This window comes from Synchiropus splendidus, chromosome 6 (genome assembly GCF_027744825.2).
Source record: "Synchiropus splendidus isolate RoL2022-P1 chromosome 6, RoL_Sspl_1.0, whole genome shotgun sequence".
NCBI lineage: Eukaryota > Metazoa > Chordata > Actinopteri > Syngnathiformes > Callionymidae > Synchiropus > Synchiropus splendidus.
This window is the reverse complement of record NC_071339.1, coordinates 9,631,232-9,649,864: the sequence shown is the minus strand read 5'-3', so window position 1 is coordinate 9,649,864 and position 18,633 is coordinate 9,631,232. Positions and strand designations below refer to the sequence as shown.

At 46.3% G+C, this 18,633-nt stretch overlaps 2 protein-coding genes across 5 annotated transcripts; one reads left to right on the top strand and one right to left on the bottom strand.

The window, feature by feature from the left end:
* The first annotated feature begins 813 nt into the window (after nt 1–813).
* On the top strand, nt 814–3,960 carry mmp19 (matrix metallopeptidase 19). The gene is made up of 9 exons (XM_053869060.1): nt 814–1,004; nt 1,238–1,323; nt 1,490–1,620; nt 1,794–2,000; nt 2,066–2,311; nt 2,655–2,762; nt 2,984–3,148; nt 3,211–3,338; nt 3,395–3,960. The coding sequence occupies exons 1-9, from the start codon at nt 909–911 to the stop codon at nt 3,623–3,625; spliced, it is 1,398 nt and encodes a 465-aa protein (XP_053725035.1). The 5' UTR covers nt 814–908; the 3' UTR covers nt 3,626–3,960.
* A 305-nt stretch (nt 3,961–4,265) lies between these two features.
* LOC128761210 (transmembrane protein 198-like) lies at nt 4,266–17,545 on the bottom strand. 4 transcript variants are annotated; one of them, XM_053869277.1, is made up of 6 exons: nt 17,378–17,545; nt 17,119–17,243; nt 5,972–6,202; nt 5,325–5,900; nt 5,105–5,253; nt 4,266–5,022 (listed from the first exon to the last, which is right to left on the bottom strand). In XM_053869277.1, exons 3-6 carry the CDS (start codon nt 6,123–6,125, stop codon nt 4,873–4,875), a joined length of 1,029 nt encoding a protein of 342 aa, XP_053725252.1. In that variant the 5' UTR covers nt 6,126–6,202; nt 17,119–17,243; nt 17,378–17,545; the 3' UTR covers nt 4,266–4,872. The 4 variants fall into 4 exon arrangements, with proteins under 4 accessions (XP_053725252.1, XP_053725251.1, XP_053725254.1 ...); XM_053869276.1 differs by having other exon boundaries at nt 17,119–17,545; XM_053869279.1 differs by having other exon boundaries at nt 5,176–5,253; nt 17,119–17,545.
* Between the last annotated feature and the right edge of the window lie 1,088 nt (nt 17,546–18,633).

Genomic DNA, 18,633 nt, shown 5'->3' with positions numbered 1-18,633 from the left:
CTTTTCAACTCAGCCGACCCGGCGTGGTGCGGGGGCGCGGCCCGTCTTGATGAAATTCCAACAGGATGTGATGAAATCCACGGAGTTCAGGGCATCAGGGCAGAATGGAACGGTCACCATCAGTGGTCAGACCTGGGCGATATGTGACCACGGCTTAGCTTGGTCGAGGTAGTGATGCAACACAGTCAAAAAGATTCACGCTCAGTTCTGAAGTGAGCGGCATCTGTGTTCTCAGTGTCTCCAACAGCTGTTGCGCAGGTTCATCTACAGGACTCTGGAAATGTTGACTTCATCAAGAGACACCTGAAGCTGTCTGTCTGGGAAAAGAAATGGCGAGAACTGTTCTTCCCTCTGGCTGTTTTCAAAAAAGTTGAAAGAGTTTGATGAGGGGTTGAAGTGAACTCCTCATGAAGCGCCAACAATGCCATGTCTTCATTCCGACGCAGGTCACTGGAGCCTGATGTTTTCGTGCGGCAGAGATGTTGAAGCCCAGAAAAAGAGCTGGGTCAGTGCCATTTGTTCTTAATGCATGTGATTAAAGCCAGCCTGAGAATTGGACCTAATGATACGTGTCATCTCAGACCAGCACTTGAACTGTCTGACCCAGATACGGCAGGAGCGGCGATGATGAGCGGATGCTGGCGATTACGGATTGTGAAATTGAGATGAATAAATGCACCATTCCAGAACATGATGGCGTCATGTGTGAGTGTGTGTGTGTGTGTGTGTGTGTGTGAGTGTGTGAGTGGGTGAGTGTGTCCAGCTGTGCTTTCTGCTGCTCTCTCATTCTTCAGCCGTGCATCATCACTGACTCACTCACTCAGGGCAGAGATTTAAATCTCCTGGAAGTTCCCCAGGAGCAAACAAACACTCGGCAGACTGCGGCGTTTGTGGGTCAGAACTTGGAGATGGACCTCCGAGGGATTCTTGTGCTGCTCCTGGCTCTGACACACAGAGGCTCCTACTCTGCAGCGCTGCCATGGACCGAACTGAACGAAGCAGTGGTGAGTAAAATCGATTCTCTGCTCAGGAGGGAATGACCAACTTGAACGCTTGTCAACAGCAACTGCATGAGTTCCAGTGTTTGCATGTTCTGCTGCGGGACTTTTATATGTGACTCCTACTGAGGGCATCGCCCCGAGACACATGTTTTTAAGAATCTATGTTGCACCTCATCCGCTCTGTTTTTTGGTCTTTCACACTCATTTATGTCCCAGTTTACTTCTTCATTTCACAGGCATTTCTGAAGCGGTTTGGCTACCTGAATGAGCCTGCGGATCCCTCAAACCCAAACAATCTGGAGGAGGTCATTCAAGCCCTCAGGTGACCTCTCTACCTGTTTTTTTTCCAGCGTGTAGTTCTATAACACACCACTTGCTGTGTACCAGGTATTGTCTGCTCATCACTAGCTACCTTTAGTGACACTGACCCCTGCTGTCAGGAATATGTACTGCCGTTAAGATGCCTCAGATTACTGTTACTATTGCAGCATTTTCCAGAGAGTGAATGACCTTCCACCGACCGGAGAGCTGGATGAGGAGACCCTGGGTGTGATGAGGCAGCCCCGCTGCGGCCTGCAGGACCCCTTCAATATGAAGCACAACAAGTACAGAATCGCAAGTGAGTCCCGCTGAGACTCCTGAGTCCAGTCTGGTCAAGTCCTTCAAATCTTGTTAGCTTGAATCCTTAATTCAGCAGCTGAGATTCAGTTAATGTTTGACTATAATTATTGAATGATCCATTTGACAAGAGAAGAAGAAGAAAAAGTCAGCTGTAAGAGTCGTCCGTTTTAGGTCGCTGGAGGAAGAAGAATCTGACCTACCGCATCTATAACTACACGCCTGACATGAAGGAGTCAGCAGTGAAGGCAGCCATCCAGTCGGCCTTCAGGTACTGGAGCGACGTGACCCCTCTGACCTTCAGAGAGGTCACGCTTGGATCAGCAGACATCAGGATCTCCTTCCACTCCAGGACGGGCTTCTGTCCGTTTGACGGTCCTGGTGGGTCCTCTTCTCCCACTCAGTGTCTCCATGTTGAGTGACCACGTGTCTTGATCCTTCTGCAGGTCATGTGCTGGCCCACGCCGAGTACCCGGAGTCAGGGAAGGTCCACTTCGACGAAGATGAGTACTGGACTGAAAGGGCATACTACGGCACCAATCTTCGTATCGTGGCAGCTCATGAGATCGGTCACGCGCTTGGTCTGGGCCACTCGCAGTACAGTAGCGCCCTCATGGCACCGGCCTACTCGGGGTACCGCGCCAACTTCCAGCTGCATCCAGACGACGTGCGAGGAATCCAGGCTTTGTATGGTGAGTACTCTACTGGTGTGGTCCGCGTTCATGCTGCAGAAGAATGTCAAATGTTGGTTCTACATCCTGAATTGTCTGGAGCTCACAGTAGATATGTTATGTTAAACTGACAACCAGATTCAAACTTGCAACCTTGGTTTGTCAACAACAGTCTGAATACTACGGAGTGTGCTCGAAGGGATCACGTCGTTCACTAGTGTCTTAAAGTGAGGTTGAAGAAACGTTTGTATCGTATTTTGCCACCATATGTTAATGATTTTTTTCTGGCTTGAGCACCTTCTCCCCTCCCTCTGTTTCCCCTCTGTGATTCTGTTGAGCTCATGTCTTTGCTTCTGTACCGAAGGTAAACCCAATTCTCGGCCGACATCTGGGAAACCACCTCCAGAGCCCAGTATGGCCCCTGAAGTGGTCCCGGATCCATGCACTGCAAACCTGGATGCCATAATGTTGGGTAAGATGAGGGCACGCTCTCAGTCTCATTTTGAAACAGTGAAATTCCATACCATAAACACACTGAAGCTGGTGACCTCTGTATGGAGGAGAAGGCTGTGTCATTTTAAACTTCTTCTGTGATGTTTAAGTGTTTTTGCTCGAGTCGTAGATAGACTCAGAGTAGAGCCGCCTCTCCTTTAAACCTAGGTCTAAGCAAATGAGCATCTCGGTTTGACACAGGTCCATGGAAGAAAACCTTTGCCTTCAGCGGTGACTACATGTGGACCATCTCCGCTCTGGGTCACAACAAGCCAGTGAAGATCAGCACTCTGTGGAGCCACCTCCCTGGAAACCTGAGCGCGGCCGTCCACTCCCCAAGGACCAACAAGACTTACTTCCTCAAAGGTACTGCAAGTCTTGGAGGTTCTCCTTCCGCACGTACCACGTTTTTTTGTGTCTGGGAACAGGAGGACAGGTGTGGCGGTACACCAGCTTTCATCTGGACCGCGGGTACCCCAAACAAATGCAGCGAATCCCACACGACATCAACGCCGTCTTGTACCTGGAGAAGAACAAGAAGCTGGTCTTCATCAAGGTGAGCAGGCTCACGCCCTCAAGTGCAACCTCGTCCTCTGACCTCCTCTGCTCCAGGGTTCAGATCACTGGCAGTGGGACGAGCTGAGGTACAACGACTTGAGCTTGTACCCCAAACCCCTGGACAAGCTGTTCACCGGCGTGCCCTCGAACGTCGACGCCGCTTTCACCTGGACCAACGGCAAGATCTTCTTCTTCAAAGGAGACAAGTACTGGCGGGTCAACGAGCTGCTGAGAGTCGACCGAGGTTATCCTCTCAGTAAGAAGGAGCGATGGATGCGATGCTGAAGCTCGCCCTCTAGGGGGCAGCAGAAGGCTCCGGTTCCACTGCTGTTGGATCTCAGCTGTTCTTCGAGCGTGACTCACTTTCGGAGCTCAAGAGTGTTTTTGTGACTGAGAGTTACGTAAACTTGATCTCGGGGAGCGGTGGAGGAGGGAGGCTCTGTCTCCAACATGTGCGTCCCATTATGCGCTGCGATGCTGGCCGTCAGATGTAACGTGATGAAGGGAGTTGCGCGCTTTCTGTTCGCGTTGGTCTGGTTCGCTCCGCCTGCCTTCGATCAGCCCGTGAGTCATCGTGCAAAACAAACAGACACCCAGCACACGGAGAGAAGTGGGGACACGCCGTGAAATAAACAACCGGAAGGTGTGGTCAGTAGTTTTCCTTTTGTCCGCAGTCAGCCTTCTTCAACAGTGGAATGATCCCGAAATGAAACTTGTTAGTGTTAGCGTTGCCATGGAAACAGGATTATTGCTGGTACTGACCACTGCGGCGCTGCAATCACGCAGCATCGCTGGCTGTAAATTTATGTTCAACTCAAGGCAATTCATGAATGAGCCAAAGTTAAAAAAGGAGTGGCGCTGGTGTGGACCGGTACTGGAACCTCAGCACACCAGAAACAAGCAGGTGGCCGACCGATTGTATCAAACCCTTTATTTTCATCTCACATCTATCGACAGGTATGTACAGACTTGGGTCACGCGGCACCTCCCAAACAAAAACAGAAATGATTTGGCAAAAACCTACAAATGAAACATGCAGTTTTTAAATCGCTACCGCGTACTTACTGTGTACAATAAATTATCAAAGCTGACTCAGACACTTGAACACACCTCAGTATAAAGTGGATTTTCAAAAGCCTCAGTTGGAGCAGTCATTGGAAGTCCATCATCCAGGCACCATAAACATTCTGCTAAAACACACAATGATCAACTTTCACAAATACTTTGACCACTAGCGGTTAGAAGGGTAAGACACAACACTGAGTGCAACATGGCTACACTCCGATGCACAGTACATTAAGTTCAGAACTGCTTCTGCATTTGAGGCTCATACTTGCTGTTAAGAGGAAATTCAGGACCATTTCAGAGTTAGTATCTTCATAAAAACAAAAGTGGTTGTCGTGATCGCCAGCTTCTCTTTCTCTTGAAGAAAGCAGGGCGAGAGCGTCCGGTTTCTCCCCTTCCTCTGCGCTCAGGAATGAGGGAAGCCCTGTGAGCATTTCGCTGTAAACGGTGTTAAGAACCAGCGGGACTCAGACCCGCACCACTGGGGTTGTGGCGGTGAGAGGAACCGTGGACCCGGTCTCGTAGTCCAAGTCGATCATGGTGTGATTGCTGGTCTCCTGACTGCTAAGGGAAGTACCGGTGCCCATCTGTCTGTCTCGCAGACTTTGCAGGTAGCTCTGAAATACACAGGCAGAGAGAAGCTGTGAGCCAACAAAGCGCTAGGTGGCTGCAGCACACGCCATGTTGGGCGACACTGACCGGTGCCAGTAGATCCCCAGCATAACGTTTGACTGGGGTGGGTTTACGGCGGTAAGAGCCATCCTGCCCACCTGCCTGCTGTCGCAGCTTTGCTTCCTTCTCCCGGATCCTCCTCAGCTGGACCCGCTTCTGTCTGCGGCTGAGGACGACTAGAACCACAAAGTCAAACATCTAAACTGATGCTTTTGGATCAGTAAGAACTCAGCTCCAGGTCTCTTACCGTCGGTGTGCGAGAAACTGTTATCCGTCAGCTTCCACTGCACCAGAACTCCGATCAGGCTGAGCAAGGGCCAGATGCCCATGATCACCCAGCTGTACCAGCAGAGCGATGTTTGTGGGGAGAGGCGCAAGCATTCGTAGACATACGTGGCCAGGGCCAGCATCTCCACAAAGTAGTCGGCACACACGGTCATGATGGCCGCCCCGAACACCGCCGTGGATATCATGGTGAAGAGCTTCTGCCACTGCAGGGTCAGCACAGCAAACAGCATGCCGGAGCCTAAAAGAGCACCGAGCGGCACCCAGACGGTGGTGGGCGTGTAGAACTGGTGCATGGCCAGCAGGGCGGCGAGAGCCAAGAGGAGGCCCAGCAGGAGGCCAGTCATGAAGAGGCCAACGCTTCGCACCAGCATAGTAACCAGGCCGCAGAGCAGGCCGATCCCCAGGCCGATCCCGGCGCTGGCCTCCACACTCAGCTGCGTGTCCAGGACATGCTCCTTGTGGCACAGCAGGAAAATAATGACGGAGCCGAACATCAAGCCGGACAGGAACATGACGGCCTTGAAGCACCGGTAACCTGCGGAGGAGACCCCAGACTTCAGCGTCCAACCGGAACCTTTCCAACTAAGTGGGCGCCAGAGGCCTCACCGAAGAAGCAGTAGATGATTCCGAATAGGCAGCACATGGAGCAGATGACGGTCGGGATGATCTCATAGTTCCTGTCTATCACCACGCTGCAAGGGTCCAGGTCAGCGACGCCGGCTCCCGCCACCTCGGAGCTCATCTCGGTGGGATCTTCCATCGCGGCGAACGTTGAAGAGCTCGGTCCAGGCAGTCAGCAGCTGGTGTTATCTGCGGTCCATCGGAGCAGGTGTGCGGCTGAAACCAGGAAAACGTGAGAAAACAAGTCAGAGCGGAGGGATTCCAGCTGTCATTGAATCATCACGCGGTGCGTTCAGTTCACGTGCGTAAGCCAGATCGCAGACAACAGTCACAGATAGTTGGCCTAGACCTTTGACATCTTACATCATGGCTTCCACAGCAGCTCAAATTGTCATTTGAAGAGAGGTGCAGCGCATGGAGCCAACTTCGCTACACACAGATCTGTGTCTGACTCACAGCGACGCCCTCAGCAGATGTTTCGCATCCAGTGAGCAGGATGTTTCAGGGGTTAAGCTGACTGAGCCACAGAGGCTGGACTGCTGCTTCAGAGGCCTCTGGCAGGCCCCAGTAGTGATCTCAGCAGGGCCCATATCCGATTACAGCTAACTCACGTTTTCGGCTCAGGACAAACACTTGGTCCAGCTTTTCCTCAAATACACAACAGGTCCTTCTCATTCAATCCTCCAGTTAGTCCTGGTCAGCCTCTGGCTGGAAGCACCAACAGCACAAAGCGTTTGGACTTGTTGACAATGGTTAACATGTGCTGCCTTTGATGGCTCAACATGGAAAATATGAGAGCCCTTTGGAAGGTTTCCCCCTCAGTCAGCCACAATGAGGTTTTCTGTCCTTCAATCTTCTGTTCCTATTGTCGAAACCCCTCACATCAAACTGAGACATTCTCTTTCTAAGTAGCATCAAGTGATGCCTGAGGGCAGCAGAGGACGTGTGCGTGATCTCCAGGGGTTAGAAAGTCAAGTAGAAATGAGGGGCTGGATGAAAACACAACACAAGCTCGTAGGCTCACTACACACAGGGAGACACAAACCCCAGGCTGGGAGTCACTGTTTAGCAAGGCATTCCTGGCCCAGATGGTCCTTGCTAAAGCTATTTTTACCTAAATTGCAAACTAACCCCGAACAAGGAAGTGCAGAAGCTCTTGGGAATCATTAACATGGAGTCGGACCCACCGAACCCAGCAGAGCTGGAACTCGGTCTGTCGTTCTTCTTTCTATCTGGTGACAAGTGGACTCCACTCAGCTGCTGCCTGTTGTTCTACCTGAAGCCTTTCAGCTGAGTACAGCGAGGTGCTACACTGTGACCACAGGGGGTGTTTCATGCGCAGCAAAACTGCTTGTAATATGTTGAATTGAAACGTCATTTCATAAAACATTGCTGATGGATTCATGTGTCGACGAGTCGCGACGTCAGCATGACGTTTCATCATTCACAGCCACCTAGAGTCGAAGGAACACATCAAAAAACACACGGTTCTAAACTGCATTTTAAGCAACTTAAATTCACATTTGACACCCTTTTAAAATGACTACTTACAACATTACAGTCAGACGTGTTGCGGTGTTTGTCATCCTGTGCAGGTCACATGGCATCTAGTTGACAAATCCTAAAGGTTGTTGATGACTAGTTGAATTCCAAAGTAGTCCATATTTGCAGCTTTCCCCAGGACAAACTGGGGAACAACTGTTGCTTCTATTCAGGTTTTTCTGTCAGCTGTTGTGAAGCCACCAGACCAAAGATGCTGAATCATAGAAGTGGCGGGCCCAATACTTCATGAGTCTCCTCCTGTTTACCTTGCCGGGTGTCGATAATGTCTCAACAGTTTATTGTTGAGATGAAAACCAAACACCCCCCCTTCAATGTTTACAGCATGGGGGTGTGTTGGTTAATAATGAAGTGTCAAAGTCTTAACCAGGGGAGCAGTGGGGATCTAGAAAATCAGGAATACAAACACTGGAACTAAACTGTGGTTTAAACTGCAGCGTGTTTATTCCCATCACGCTGAGGTCATCTGGGACACCTTTCATCTTTCACAGCGTGGGAAGAAGGAAACAAACTTCTAACGTACGAGCGCGTCCATTGACGGTATAAAAGGGGAAGTTGTCAAAACTGATGTAAAATCGGTGAGCAATACAGCCACATCAAAGGTCCAGCACATCTGAATTACAACGTTGTGTAGTCAGTCTGTTTGTTTGAGCGATAGATTTGGGGTATGGTTCAGTAACTCTCAACCTGGGGAAGTCTTAATGAATGGAGTCGATTCCAGTAGAAGGCCACTAAACTGATAACACACTCCCATGTGTCTGCCTCATGTTGGCCCTCAGAGGGTCACAATGCTGTCCTGTGTCTGGCAGCCTTGGAAACCCTTCTACTGAGAGAGAATAGAGCCTTTATGGGTCACAACAAAGACTCTGAGGCCCATGCTGTGACCTCTCGTGGCTCCGTGAGGAAACCATGCATAGCAAAACCAAGATGGCGGAGGGCATCAAGGATACAGGAATACTTCAAGTGTTTGCTTTAGGATGGTTGCCAAGCCATTGGCTTCTGGGTGATGCATGGAGGAACAGCGCTGCCATCAATCCTTGAGGCACGACTCTTCTGAACGGAATTCTGGAGAAACCTCACAGTTGCTGGGCAACTAACTCAACAGAAGGAACACAATATCAAAGTTCTCTAACACTGTAGTAGCACGCAGACAGTTTCTCTGGCAAACATCCCAACATCAGTAGTCTTGTAATCCCCAGTTATAGGTCATTTATTACACCTTTACTTCAGCCATCTTGTTTTGTTGATGTCTGCATGACTGGTTTCCAGAATGAAAGCGGTATTAAGACATTTAATCACTTCAGGACGACGGAAGAGACACAACCAAGGAGTCAGTCTGATTATTTTTTATCAATCTATGCTTTCTGTTCTCACAAAGTTATATTTTGGAGAAAAATGAGGTAACGTCAAGAAATCATAGGGGCTACTAAACCAGGAGAAATGAACTGAAGTAAAGAAATGGTGAACTGTGATTTGGCAAGGCATTACTGAACAAGAAAAACACAAGTGTAGTAACAAACTATTCCTTCCAAACATTCCACCACAGCTGAGTAGCAGCTGCTCACCGTTGTTCCGAATCAAGTGCTAACGCTAACCTGTTAATGGTAGGCTAGTGACAATGCTAGCATGCTACTTTAAACAAGTCAAAACACGGACCTCAACAGAAGTGGAGCTAGTAGTGGGACTGTACACATTATGCTAGCAAATTTAAACACACACATTTCAGACCCTAACTTGGTGAGATGGCTTTTAATTTCAATTCTTGTGCGACCAAGAATGTCATGTCAGACAAGGTTTTGTAGGAATATTTTTAGAATGGTAGGAGAGTGCTGCACGACCCACTATTCAACATATTCAAAAATGAATAAATAAGTTCTGTCCCTGGCTAAATAAGCACCACGTCGACTGACTTCCACAGCAGAGCCACGATGCTTAGTGGGATCCAACTGGTAAACTATTATTATTGGAGAATAAAAAAAGACAAAAACAGATGAAGTATCCACCATTACTTTCAGTGTATTTAATTTTACACACAATTAGACAACTTGTTGATGAAATATTATTGGCAGTGTTGCTGTCTAATTCAAAGGTGGCTGAAGGTGGTAATCTTGAATACCACAGAAATGTAATCATCAGTCTCCTGACACTCTCTGAAATCTGTTCATAACTTGGATGTATTTTGCCTAGAGATGTCCGGTTCCCATTACCAGCATCAGTTGGTTGCTTGCACCAATACTGGCCTTGCTGTACTCGTGAAATACTTGCTCATTACGGCACATAAGTGTTCAAGACTAGTGAAGAAGCATGAGGTATTGCAGTAACCTGAGCCGCAATATTACTGACATCCCCAACAGATATGTTAGTCCCACTGAACAAACCCAGTGGGGGGTGTAAGTTCAGCATTTGAGTGTTCAGCTGCTGAGGGACAGGCCGGGCCGACATCGCTGCATAGCTTATTTGGGTGTGTTTAATCAGGGGGTGGGTGGGTTATTGGCCAAAGATTCTACAAATGCTCCTCTGCCTTGACAGCCCAGACCAGCTGAGCTCAGAATTTGGCAGACAGCCTTTGCTTGGAAGCATTCACCGGGATCTCTGGCCCGCAGTTGTGGCCGTAACTCACCACAACTTCAGTTAAAACTCAGCTGAAGAGGAGAAGAAGACCGCTGACGTCTAGACGCAGAGGAACCGGAGAGGGAATGGAGTGATCAATGACAGGAGGGAATCTTAAAAAAAGAGCCACCACCTTGACGGTGACTTGGTGATCATGCAGAAGCGCATGCTGCAGCTCCAAGTAACATCTGCTTTCCCTCAGAAACAGATTGAGCTAAAACTCATATGGGCCATGACAGAGCTTCCTCAGGAAGCGGACAACCAGATGAGGAAGCGGAACATTCGGCTCCGGCAGGAACTGAACCCCGTTTTCGTGACACGGACACAACGCAAAGCCAAGTGGTTTCCGGAAGCAGCATCTACCTTGATCTGGGAAAAATAATGAGTAGCACAAGAAAGTCCTGTTCAGAAAGCAGATGGGAGGGTTTGTGGTGAAATATGAGGAAAATAAAGCCTGTGATTCCTTGCCTTAATCTACACCAAACACTTTCTATTGCGTCACTCAGAGCAGCTTATTACAGGTCCGAGCCGACTGTGCAAGAGCTTACATGATGAATACACTTTCTGTTTAGCACTCACAAAATAGTAGACGGCCCATGAATAACAACAAACACAGGCTGCCACATGAATAAATAAATAAGTGACACATTTCTCAAGGCCGACATGTTTCAGTGCTTTCCATCACCACATGACCAGGACAGGAACGGATTTTTTTTTAAACCAAATATGACTGAAATAAAATATTAAGTCAATCTGACCGACTGGTTATTTAAAATAAGCTTTATTTTTAATCAAAATCATGTATACATAGTGATGAGAACCACGTGTCAACTGAATTTGCAATGCTTTCTTTATCTCAGAGAGAAAACGGTTAAATTTCATGTAAAAATAATAACCGTTTGACAAGATCATTCTCTGTGTATTGTGATAATGTTTTTTTCTCAGGAATGGAGTGCAAAAGACTCTAGCTCTGATGTCATCCAACCGTTTTCTCCAGTTACATATTGCAAAAGAGCAGCTCGCAGGGTCCAACTGCAGTGTTGACACTTCTTTATTCCTCATTGTGTATTTATATTTCATGACTGTTCATCTTTGATTTTGGCATTCCCGTCAAAGGTTGCCACAATAAGTCAGCTTTCTCCATGTTAACCTATTTTGTGGCTTTACAACTGGTCTAAACAGAAATGGTTTTATAGAAAGTGGTCAGCTATTTATATATATATTTAGTTTACTCAAGATTTCCTCTCTTAAAACAGCCTGGTCGGGTGACCCAACAGTACAGGTTTGTACTGTCAATTCTCTGGTAAATGTTGCACTAAATGCACTAAAAAACGAATTATTTATGCTCCATTTGAATCACAATACGGTGATAATGCAATTCAATGACCACAAATTGCAGACCATAGAGTGCATCGGAATGTAAGATGCAATGCCCATGTTTTGAAATGGAAGCATACAACGTAATGAGACTTGTTGCGTCTTTTATTTACATTATAGTGCTCAAAAACGTTTAAGCACGTTTTTGAAGTTCCACCACACTGCATTTTGAACGCTTTTACATAAATAAAATGATTTCATCAGGTCAATATTGAGGCAGTATGAAGCTTGTTTGCCCGTAAAAAAAATCCATAGATTAGCCACGTTTCAGTCCGGAATTTATGGAAGTAAGAAAGCTGATCGTAGGTGTTGGAGTGGAGACAGAATACAGAGCGCTGGGCAGGAGGAGGAGTGAAGAAGCAGGTAGTATGATGAAGAGATCAAGGGAAGAGAAGAGAAGAGTATCTAAGACTAAAGAGGAAGATGCCATGATGTATGGTGTGAAGACAGCAACCCAAACAAGAAGACAGGAAGCAGAGGTAGAAGTGGTGGGTGGCCAGGAAGGACATGATGAGAAAAGAGTATATCAGAGGAACAACAATCTGTGAGTTGAGAGGAGAGACAATGAAGGATGAAGAATGTTGATGGAGAGACCAGATAGAAGAAGAAAAGGAAAACAGTTGCACGACAACTGAGGATGGAAACTAGGTTATAGACTTGCTCTGGCAACCTCTGAAGGAAAACCAAGAGAAGAAGAAAGAGGTCACAAAATCTGGACAACGGCGTTGAGTTTTTATTTGTGTGTGTGTCTACCTTGTCTGTATAGCTATACCACTTGGAAACACAGCTTCTTGAGGTGACCTTTTTGTGGGTTCTTTTTGCCGGCCCCCGCACGTTTAGCCTCAATTTGGGAATTAAAACTGCAAAATAATTGAGCTTTAGTTTATTTAATAGTCCTGGCTAAGTTTAGACATTTGTTTTGGATGGTTGGACTGAGGGTGAAACCAGGAAAATTCCTAACAAGGAGCATGCAGAGATGGTGATGGAAGTTTTCCATAAAACAAACTAGAATAATGTGGTGAAGCTATGTCCCAGCATCCTTGTCACGATCACTGAATAATCTTATCTCACACTTATTCATGAGAATAGTCTCGAAAATTGAGGCGTGGGTGACTTCACTGCAAACAATCACTCCTTTCATAGAGTAATGTCAGACAGAATGTGGAGACCATCTTACAAAGAGGCATGAAGAGAAAACACAAAGAGCAGCCTCAGATGAGAGTCACATGTCTATAGTGTACTATACACATGCATCATCCACCACTTCAGTGCAAACAAACCTAGTACATATTAAGGTGTGGACTCAAGTAGGAGCATACCAGGTTCTAACAGTTCACAAGTATTATTGAGGGTTACAAATAACCCTGTTAATAAACTGGGATAGAACACAAAGCCAGCTCTAATGTCCTTGAACAGGCCAAGAGAAGATTCTCCTCATATCACTGTAGGGCAGTCATACTTTCTTATGGTTGTTGTCATGGCGAATCCAAATACGTGACAGATATAGTGGAGAAAATTTGTAGCTTGTTTCACGACCGAGACGAGTCCAAACAAAGCGGTGGCTCAGACCTCCACATTGCTGCTGCTGTTGCACAGCGTTTCCACTGCAGCTCTATCATTTAAGTCTCCTTCTCAAATTCAAGGTTAGCATAATTGTACCTCCAGTGGGGATCTCACTTGCCCGAAATATCTTGTCTATCATTTTCTATCCAGCTCAAAACCCCTCCTGCATTACACACAACCCATGTTTAACACGCTATCACCTTTCAAATTATACACTTTTTTAATATAGCGTCACCCAACTTTTTAAATAAACCCCAAACTTACAGTGTAACAATCACACAAATACATTTGTTTATGCAGCACTAATTTAAGGTGTAAAAAGTAATCTATGGCTGTGTTCACACGACAGGGTTTAATGCTCAATTCACACGTTTTTGTGAGGTCATTCACATTTTCGCTCAAATGCGACTAGTATGTGTCTCCAGTGTGCTCCAAAAGTGTCCTGAATGTGCTTTGGAGGACACAACATCATTTGTTCACATGGACGCTAGCGATGGAGCGGATCTGGCCTTCCTAAAGTTGCAGGCACATGCTTAACTGTTCAGACTGTAACTAAAGGATCAGATTTAAGTTTGCATCACTCCAGGCAGCAGTTTGAACATACCAGGCTTTCAACACTTCTGAGAAGAATGAGAACACGTTTGAAATGACAAGTGTTTTTGCTTCAGGAGAAAGCAGAAGTAATGTTTGACAAATGCAAGGGCGGATCCCAACAGACCCAGTGATGAAGCAAACCAGACGCCAGACTTATATGTCACAGGTCATGTCGGTGAATATTGTTGAGTTTCACAAAAAAATGGCAGCATAAACTACTTTGTTACTTTCACAGTGTAGTGGATGCAGAACCGCCAACTGATCCAATTACACAATCATATATTTTTTTTAAAAATTATTTCTTACGGTGCTGCAAATATGTTTGAATATGTAATTGTAACATCATTAAAATTGACTGCAAAAAAGAGTCGCCTTGAGTGAGCGGAAGTCGTGTTTGCCACCTTGCATCAGGAAGTGGTTAAACAGACATGGTTTCTGTCGTACATCGTGCGGTAATAAGTTGCGATCTTTGCAACTCTAACAACAAAATATTAAGACTCAGGGACCAAAAAGGACCCGAGTCTGACTGGAGGACTAAATATTACCATTCTGAAGTGGACTATTGAACAGCAGCATCACCTGACTGACTGTATAAAATGTATAAACTGGCATCAACCATACCTTCAGCTTTTGACTTAGATGCTGGCAATTCATATAATTCTTTAGTTTAGTTTTAAATAGAAGGCAGGAGGTGACACTTTAAAACTCTATATCATAAAAGTTAGATGCCACATTGCTGAGTCAGAAAGTCTCTTGGAACAGCAGCACATTGAATTGATTTTACAGACCACCACAGAGCACTGCGTTTGTTCCTTCTGACAGCCTCAATGTTGCCATACTCCACATCCATTTCAACTTCCAACCAAAACTCATTGCTATGAGCACTTCTGAAACTCGTTCTCCAACTTTGTGCCCAAAAGTAACAACTGCACGAGATGACTGAAGTTATTTATTCCCTCTAATTACTGGCCTCCGCAGCAGATCAGGAAGAGATTACACTGTTAGGAAAGCAGAATTATTAAACTGGCGCTGAAAGTAAAACTAGAATTTTGATTCCTAAAAAGAAAGCAACAATGCTCTTTTGTTTGTTCACACAAGGGTTGCTGGATTTAAGGGAAATATGCTGCTTAATTTTGTTGTGGAGTCGATTGTATTCTGGGCTAAAATGCTTCGGCATCTGATCAGCATGCACAGTTATGATGCTAGCAAATGTTCAGTAAAGCCAAATGCGTTTGCGCTTCTGGTGTCTGTTCTTGCTCGTTCTCTCAACGTGCGTGAACTAACTTCATCTCATACTCAGCAGAAAGCACACACATTTTAACCACAACTAAACAGGCACAAAACTGTCCTGTGGTCGGCAATGTTCCCACGATTTTTAATGTGTCTGAGGAAACTCTCTGAGTGGTCACTGTGAGCGATCTATTGCAGTCGGCAGTGGTGAATGCTGTAATAGATTATAGGTATTGAAAAAAAATAAAAAAATAAAAAATATATACAATTTGCATAATTCACATTGAGAAATTGAACATGTGAGAAATTAAAAAAAAATAATAAATAAATAAAAAAGGCAGAAATAAAAGCCTTTCATTTGTCTTTGAAATAGATTTATTACATACAGTACTTGTTCAACTGAATCATAATGTAATATATTCCCAATATATATATATCAAGAATCTTCCAATACAACAAGTAAACTAAATCTAAGTCATATTACACCATAGAGGGCGCTGGATATCACAGAACTTTAAGCAACTACAAATATTTATCCTTTCTCGAACTGATTGCCAGAGCTCATGAATCCGTCTGTTGTGAAACTTAATTTTGTCCACTTGAGGCCACCGTATTTCATGACCGCTCATCATGGAACAGTGAGCATGTTCTCTCTCTTGTTTCTCTCTCTCTCCTTTGCGCAACACACCACACATCATGGAGGTGGACATGAACATGATGGTTTCTGGTGTGTTTTTTACGGAAAAATCCCAAGGAAACATCATAATGCTCGTGGAACACAAGTCGAGCATTCCGGATGGACATATGAAAGGTGGCTGTACAGACTAGAAACATTTTAGTTACTTGTTAAAAAGGTTCGGCACCCCTGATTTATGGACAATGTTTACAAGTTGGTAGTGCAGAATATTCAACTATACATGGTGCATAGTTATTGGCTCTATCGAAAAAAGGTGCAAGCTTCTTTCAGTTCAACAAACGTTGTCCTACTTATCTTTATTTTTAGTTAGCACAGAACCATTACTTTTCAAGATGGAAGCAGATGATAGTTCTATTAGAAATATCTACGAATCAGGCACGAATAAATGCTTGTCCGTTTACACCTAGTAATATACTCCTGGCTGTAAAAGTTGCCTCGCATGAAGGGCTTGGATGAAACTTTGAGTTTCGACAGCAGTGCTCGTGCTTATGGAAGGAATGTGTATGTGAGAGGAAGAAATCAGAGGCAGTCATTTCTAGCTTCAAATTAGGGCCTGTGCTGTATAACGGGAAGTTGAACATTGCCGGGTGAGTCAGCCGCTCTGACCTTCCTCCACACCAGTCTGAAGTGACAGCAGTTTTCTACCGTTAGACTTTCATAACACTTTCCCGACACATCATCTAATCCTTCAACATAAAGTGTAGATGTCAACATATCTGGATTATAACAAACAGACGCGGGACCCTGCAATGCTTCCATTAAAAGCTGTTATGAACAGCACCCGGATCCTTCCGCTGTCGCCCCGAAAATCTGAGAAGGGTTTCCACAAAGAGGCCAGAAGCATCTGGCGCGGGCTGTGGGAGTAGGTCATGTAGTTGTGGGGGGCACTTAGAGAGCTTAACTACAGACCACAGTCCTCAGTAAGGACGGGACCTGCAGGCTGTCATCAGGGCCCCGAATCAGAGGACACACACCACGGAACACAAGCCAGGACCAAGCCTGGGCTTCCTGCACGCTATGTGGCCCATAAAGACAGAAGAGTGAAGGCCGCCTGTCTCTTTAGGGGCAGAAAACTTGAATAAGAAGACAGGAAAAAAGACCTTTCTAACACTAAGTGGCTCCTGACATGTGGCTTGAAACAGAGCCCCGTCACAAAAACGCTGGATGGAAAACAGACTGCTAGTTTTGCACTCTTGTGCTAACAAAACAAACCAGCGGGAAACAAATAGAACCGCATTGTAGGACGCAGTTGAAGAATTCCCCTTTACTCGAACAACCGCGGCAGAAGCAATTGGCCACCAAAGCTTAGTGGCCGTGTTAGTCCGAGCTTATGCTTCGTTGCACACCAAAGCGCTCCACACATGAATCGTGTGTGAGTGTGTGTGTGCTACACAGATGGACTGTCTTCCTTTCGGTGACACTAGGAACCGTTCCAGCTTACACGGGCAACTTTTTAAAAGGCGAGTGCGACGTAAATGTTTGGTTGAAACTCACGACTCACCGACAAGTGTTCGGGGTTCAGCCGTTGAAGCGTCTCCGTGACTCCTCAGCCTGTCAGACAGGAAAAGCAGCCGCCGTTCACACGGCTCCAGGGAGAACCGGTTCCTCCGAGCTGCTCTGTGGCTCCTTTCAAATTAAACAGACTGTAAACAACAACGGCATCGCTTTCTGCTCTCTCTCTTCAGTGGGACATGAGGGGACCGCCGTCCCCCCCGCGGACACCGAGTCACTCGCAAGTTTGGAACTGACTTAACGCTCACGTTTGGGGCAGAGCCTCCCCCAAAGCACCGGGCCTCCTCCCTGGAAAACCGTCCCTCCACACACCACTCCTCCTCACTTTCTCTGAGCGACATGAACGGGGCGATGGAAAGGAAAAAAACAAAGGGAGAAAAAGTTTTCCCTCCGAGGCGAAGCCCTCTCTGACTCCATCTGGCAGCGCCGCCAGTGGGACGGTTGGAGAGCGCGAGGGGGAGGAGGTGCGGGGGTCTTCCACGGAGGGGACCCGCTTCACTAAACATGAGCTCGATGCTAATGCTTCAAAACATGCAAGTCACTCATTCAACAAGTGGCGAAAAAGACAACATGCAGAAGCACGAGTTGCATATTTAAAGTGTGTATATATATATATATATATATATACACACACACACATATGTATATATGTATATACTTAAACTTCACCACTTGGGGCAAGAGGTTTAAGTATCTCGGGGTCTTGTTCTCAAGTGAGGGATAAGGGGAGCGTGAGACTGATAGACAGGTTGGTGCAGCGGCAGCAGTGATGCGGTCGCTGAGTCACAAGACGAAGCTCTCGATTTACCGATCGATCTATGTTCCCACCCTCACCTATGGTCACGAGCTTTGGGTAGTGACCGAAAGGATGAGATCGCGGATACAAGCGGCTGAGATGAGTTTCCTCCGCAGGGTGGCTGGGCGCACCCTTAGAGACAGGGTGAGGAGTTCGGTCATCCGGGAGGAGCTCGGGGTGGAGCCGCTGCTCCTCCACATCCAGAGGAACCAGCTGAGGTGGCTCGGGCATCTGATCCGGATGCGCTCCAGGCGCCTCCCTGGGGAGGTGTTCCGGGCATGTCCTTCTGGGAGGAGACCCGCTGGAGAGATTATGTCTCCGGTCTGGCCTGGGAACACCTCGGGATCCCCCGGGAGGAGCTGGAGGAGGTTTGTGCGGGAAGTTTGGGCTTCCTTGCTCTGAATGCTGCCTCCGTGACCCGACCCTGGATAAGCATCAGAAGAAGGTGAAAGAAGTTAAGAATCATTATATGGTGAGTAGAGAATGGTAGATATATATATATATATCATCTACCATTCTATCTATCGATCTATTTATCTATATATATATATATATATATATATATATATATATATATATATATATATATATATATATATATATATATATACCATTCTCTACGGCTCCTTATAACAGTGCTTCTACTTGAGTTTTCTTAACATAAAATGTGATTTATGAATGTAGGTCATGTGTGACCTTTTTAGGTCA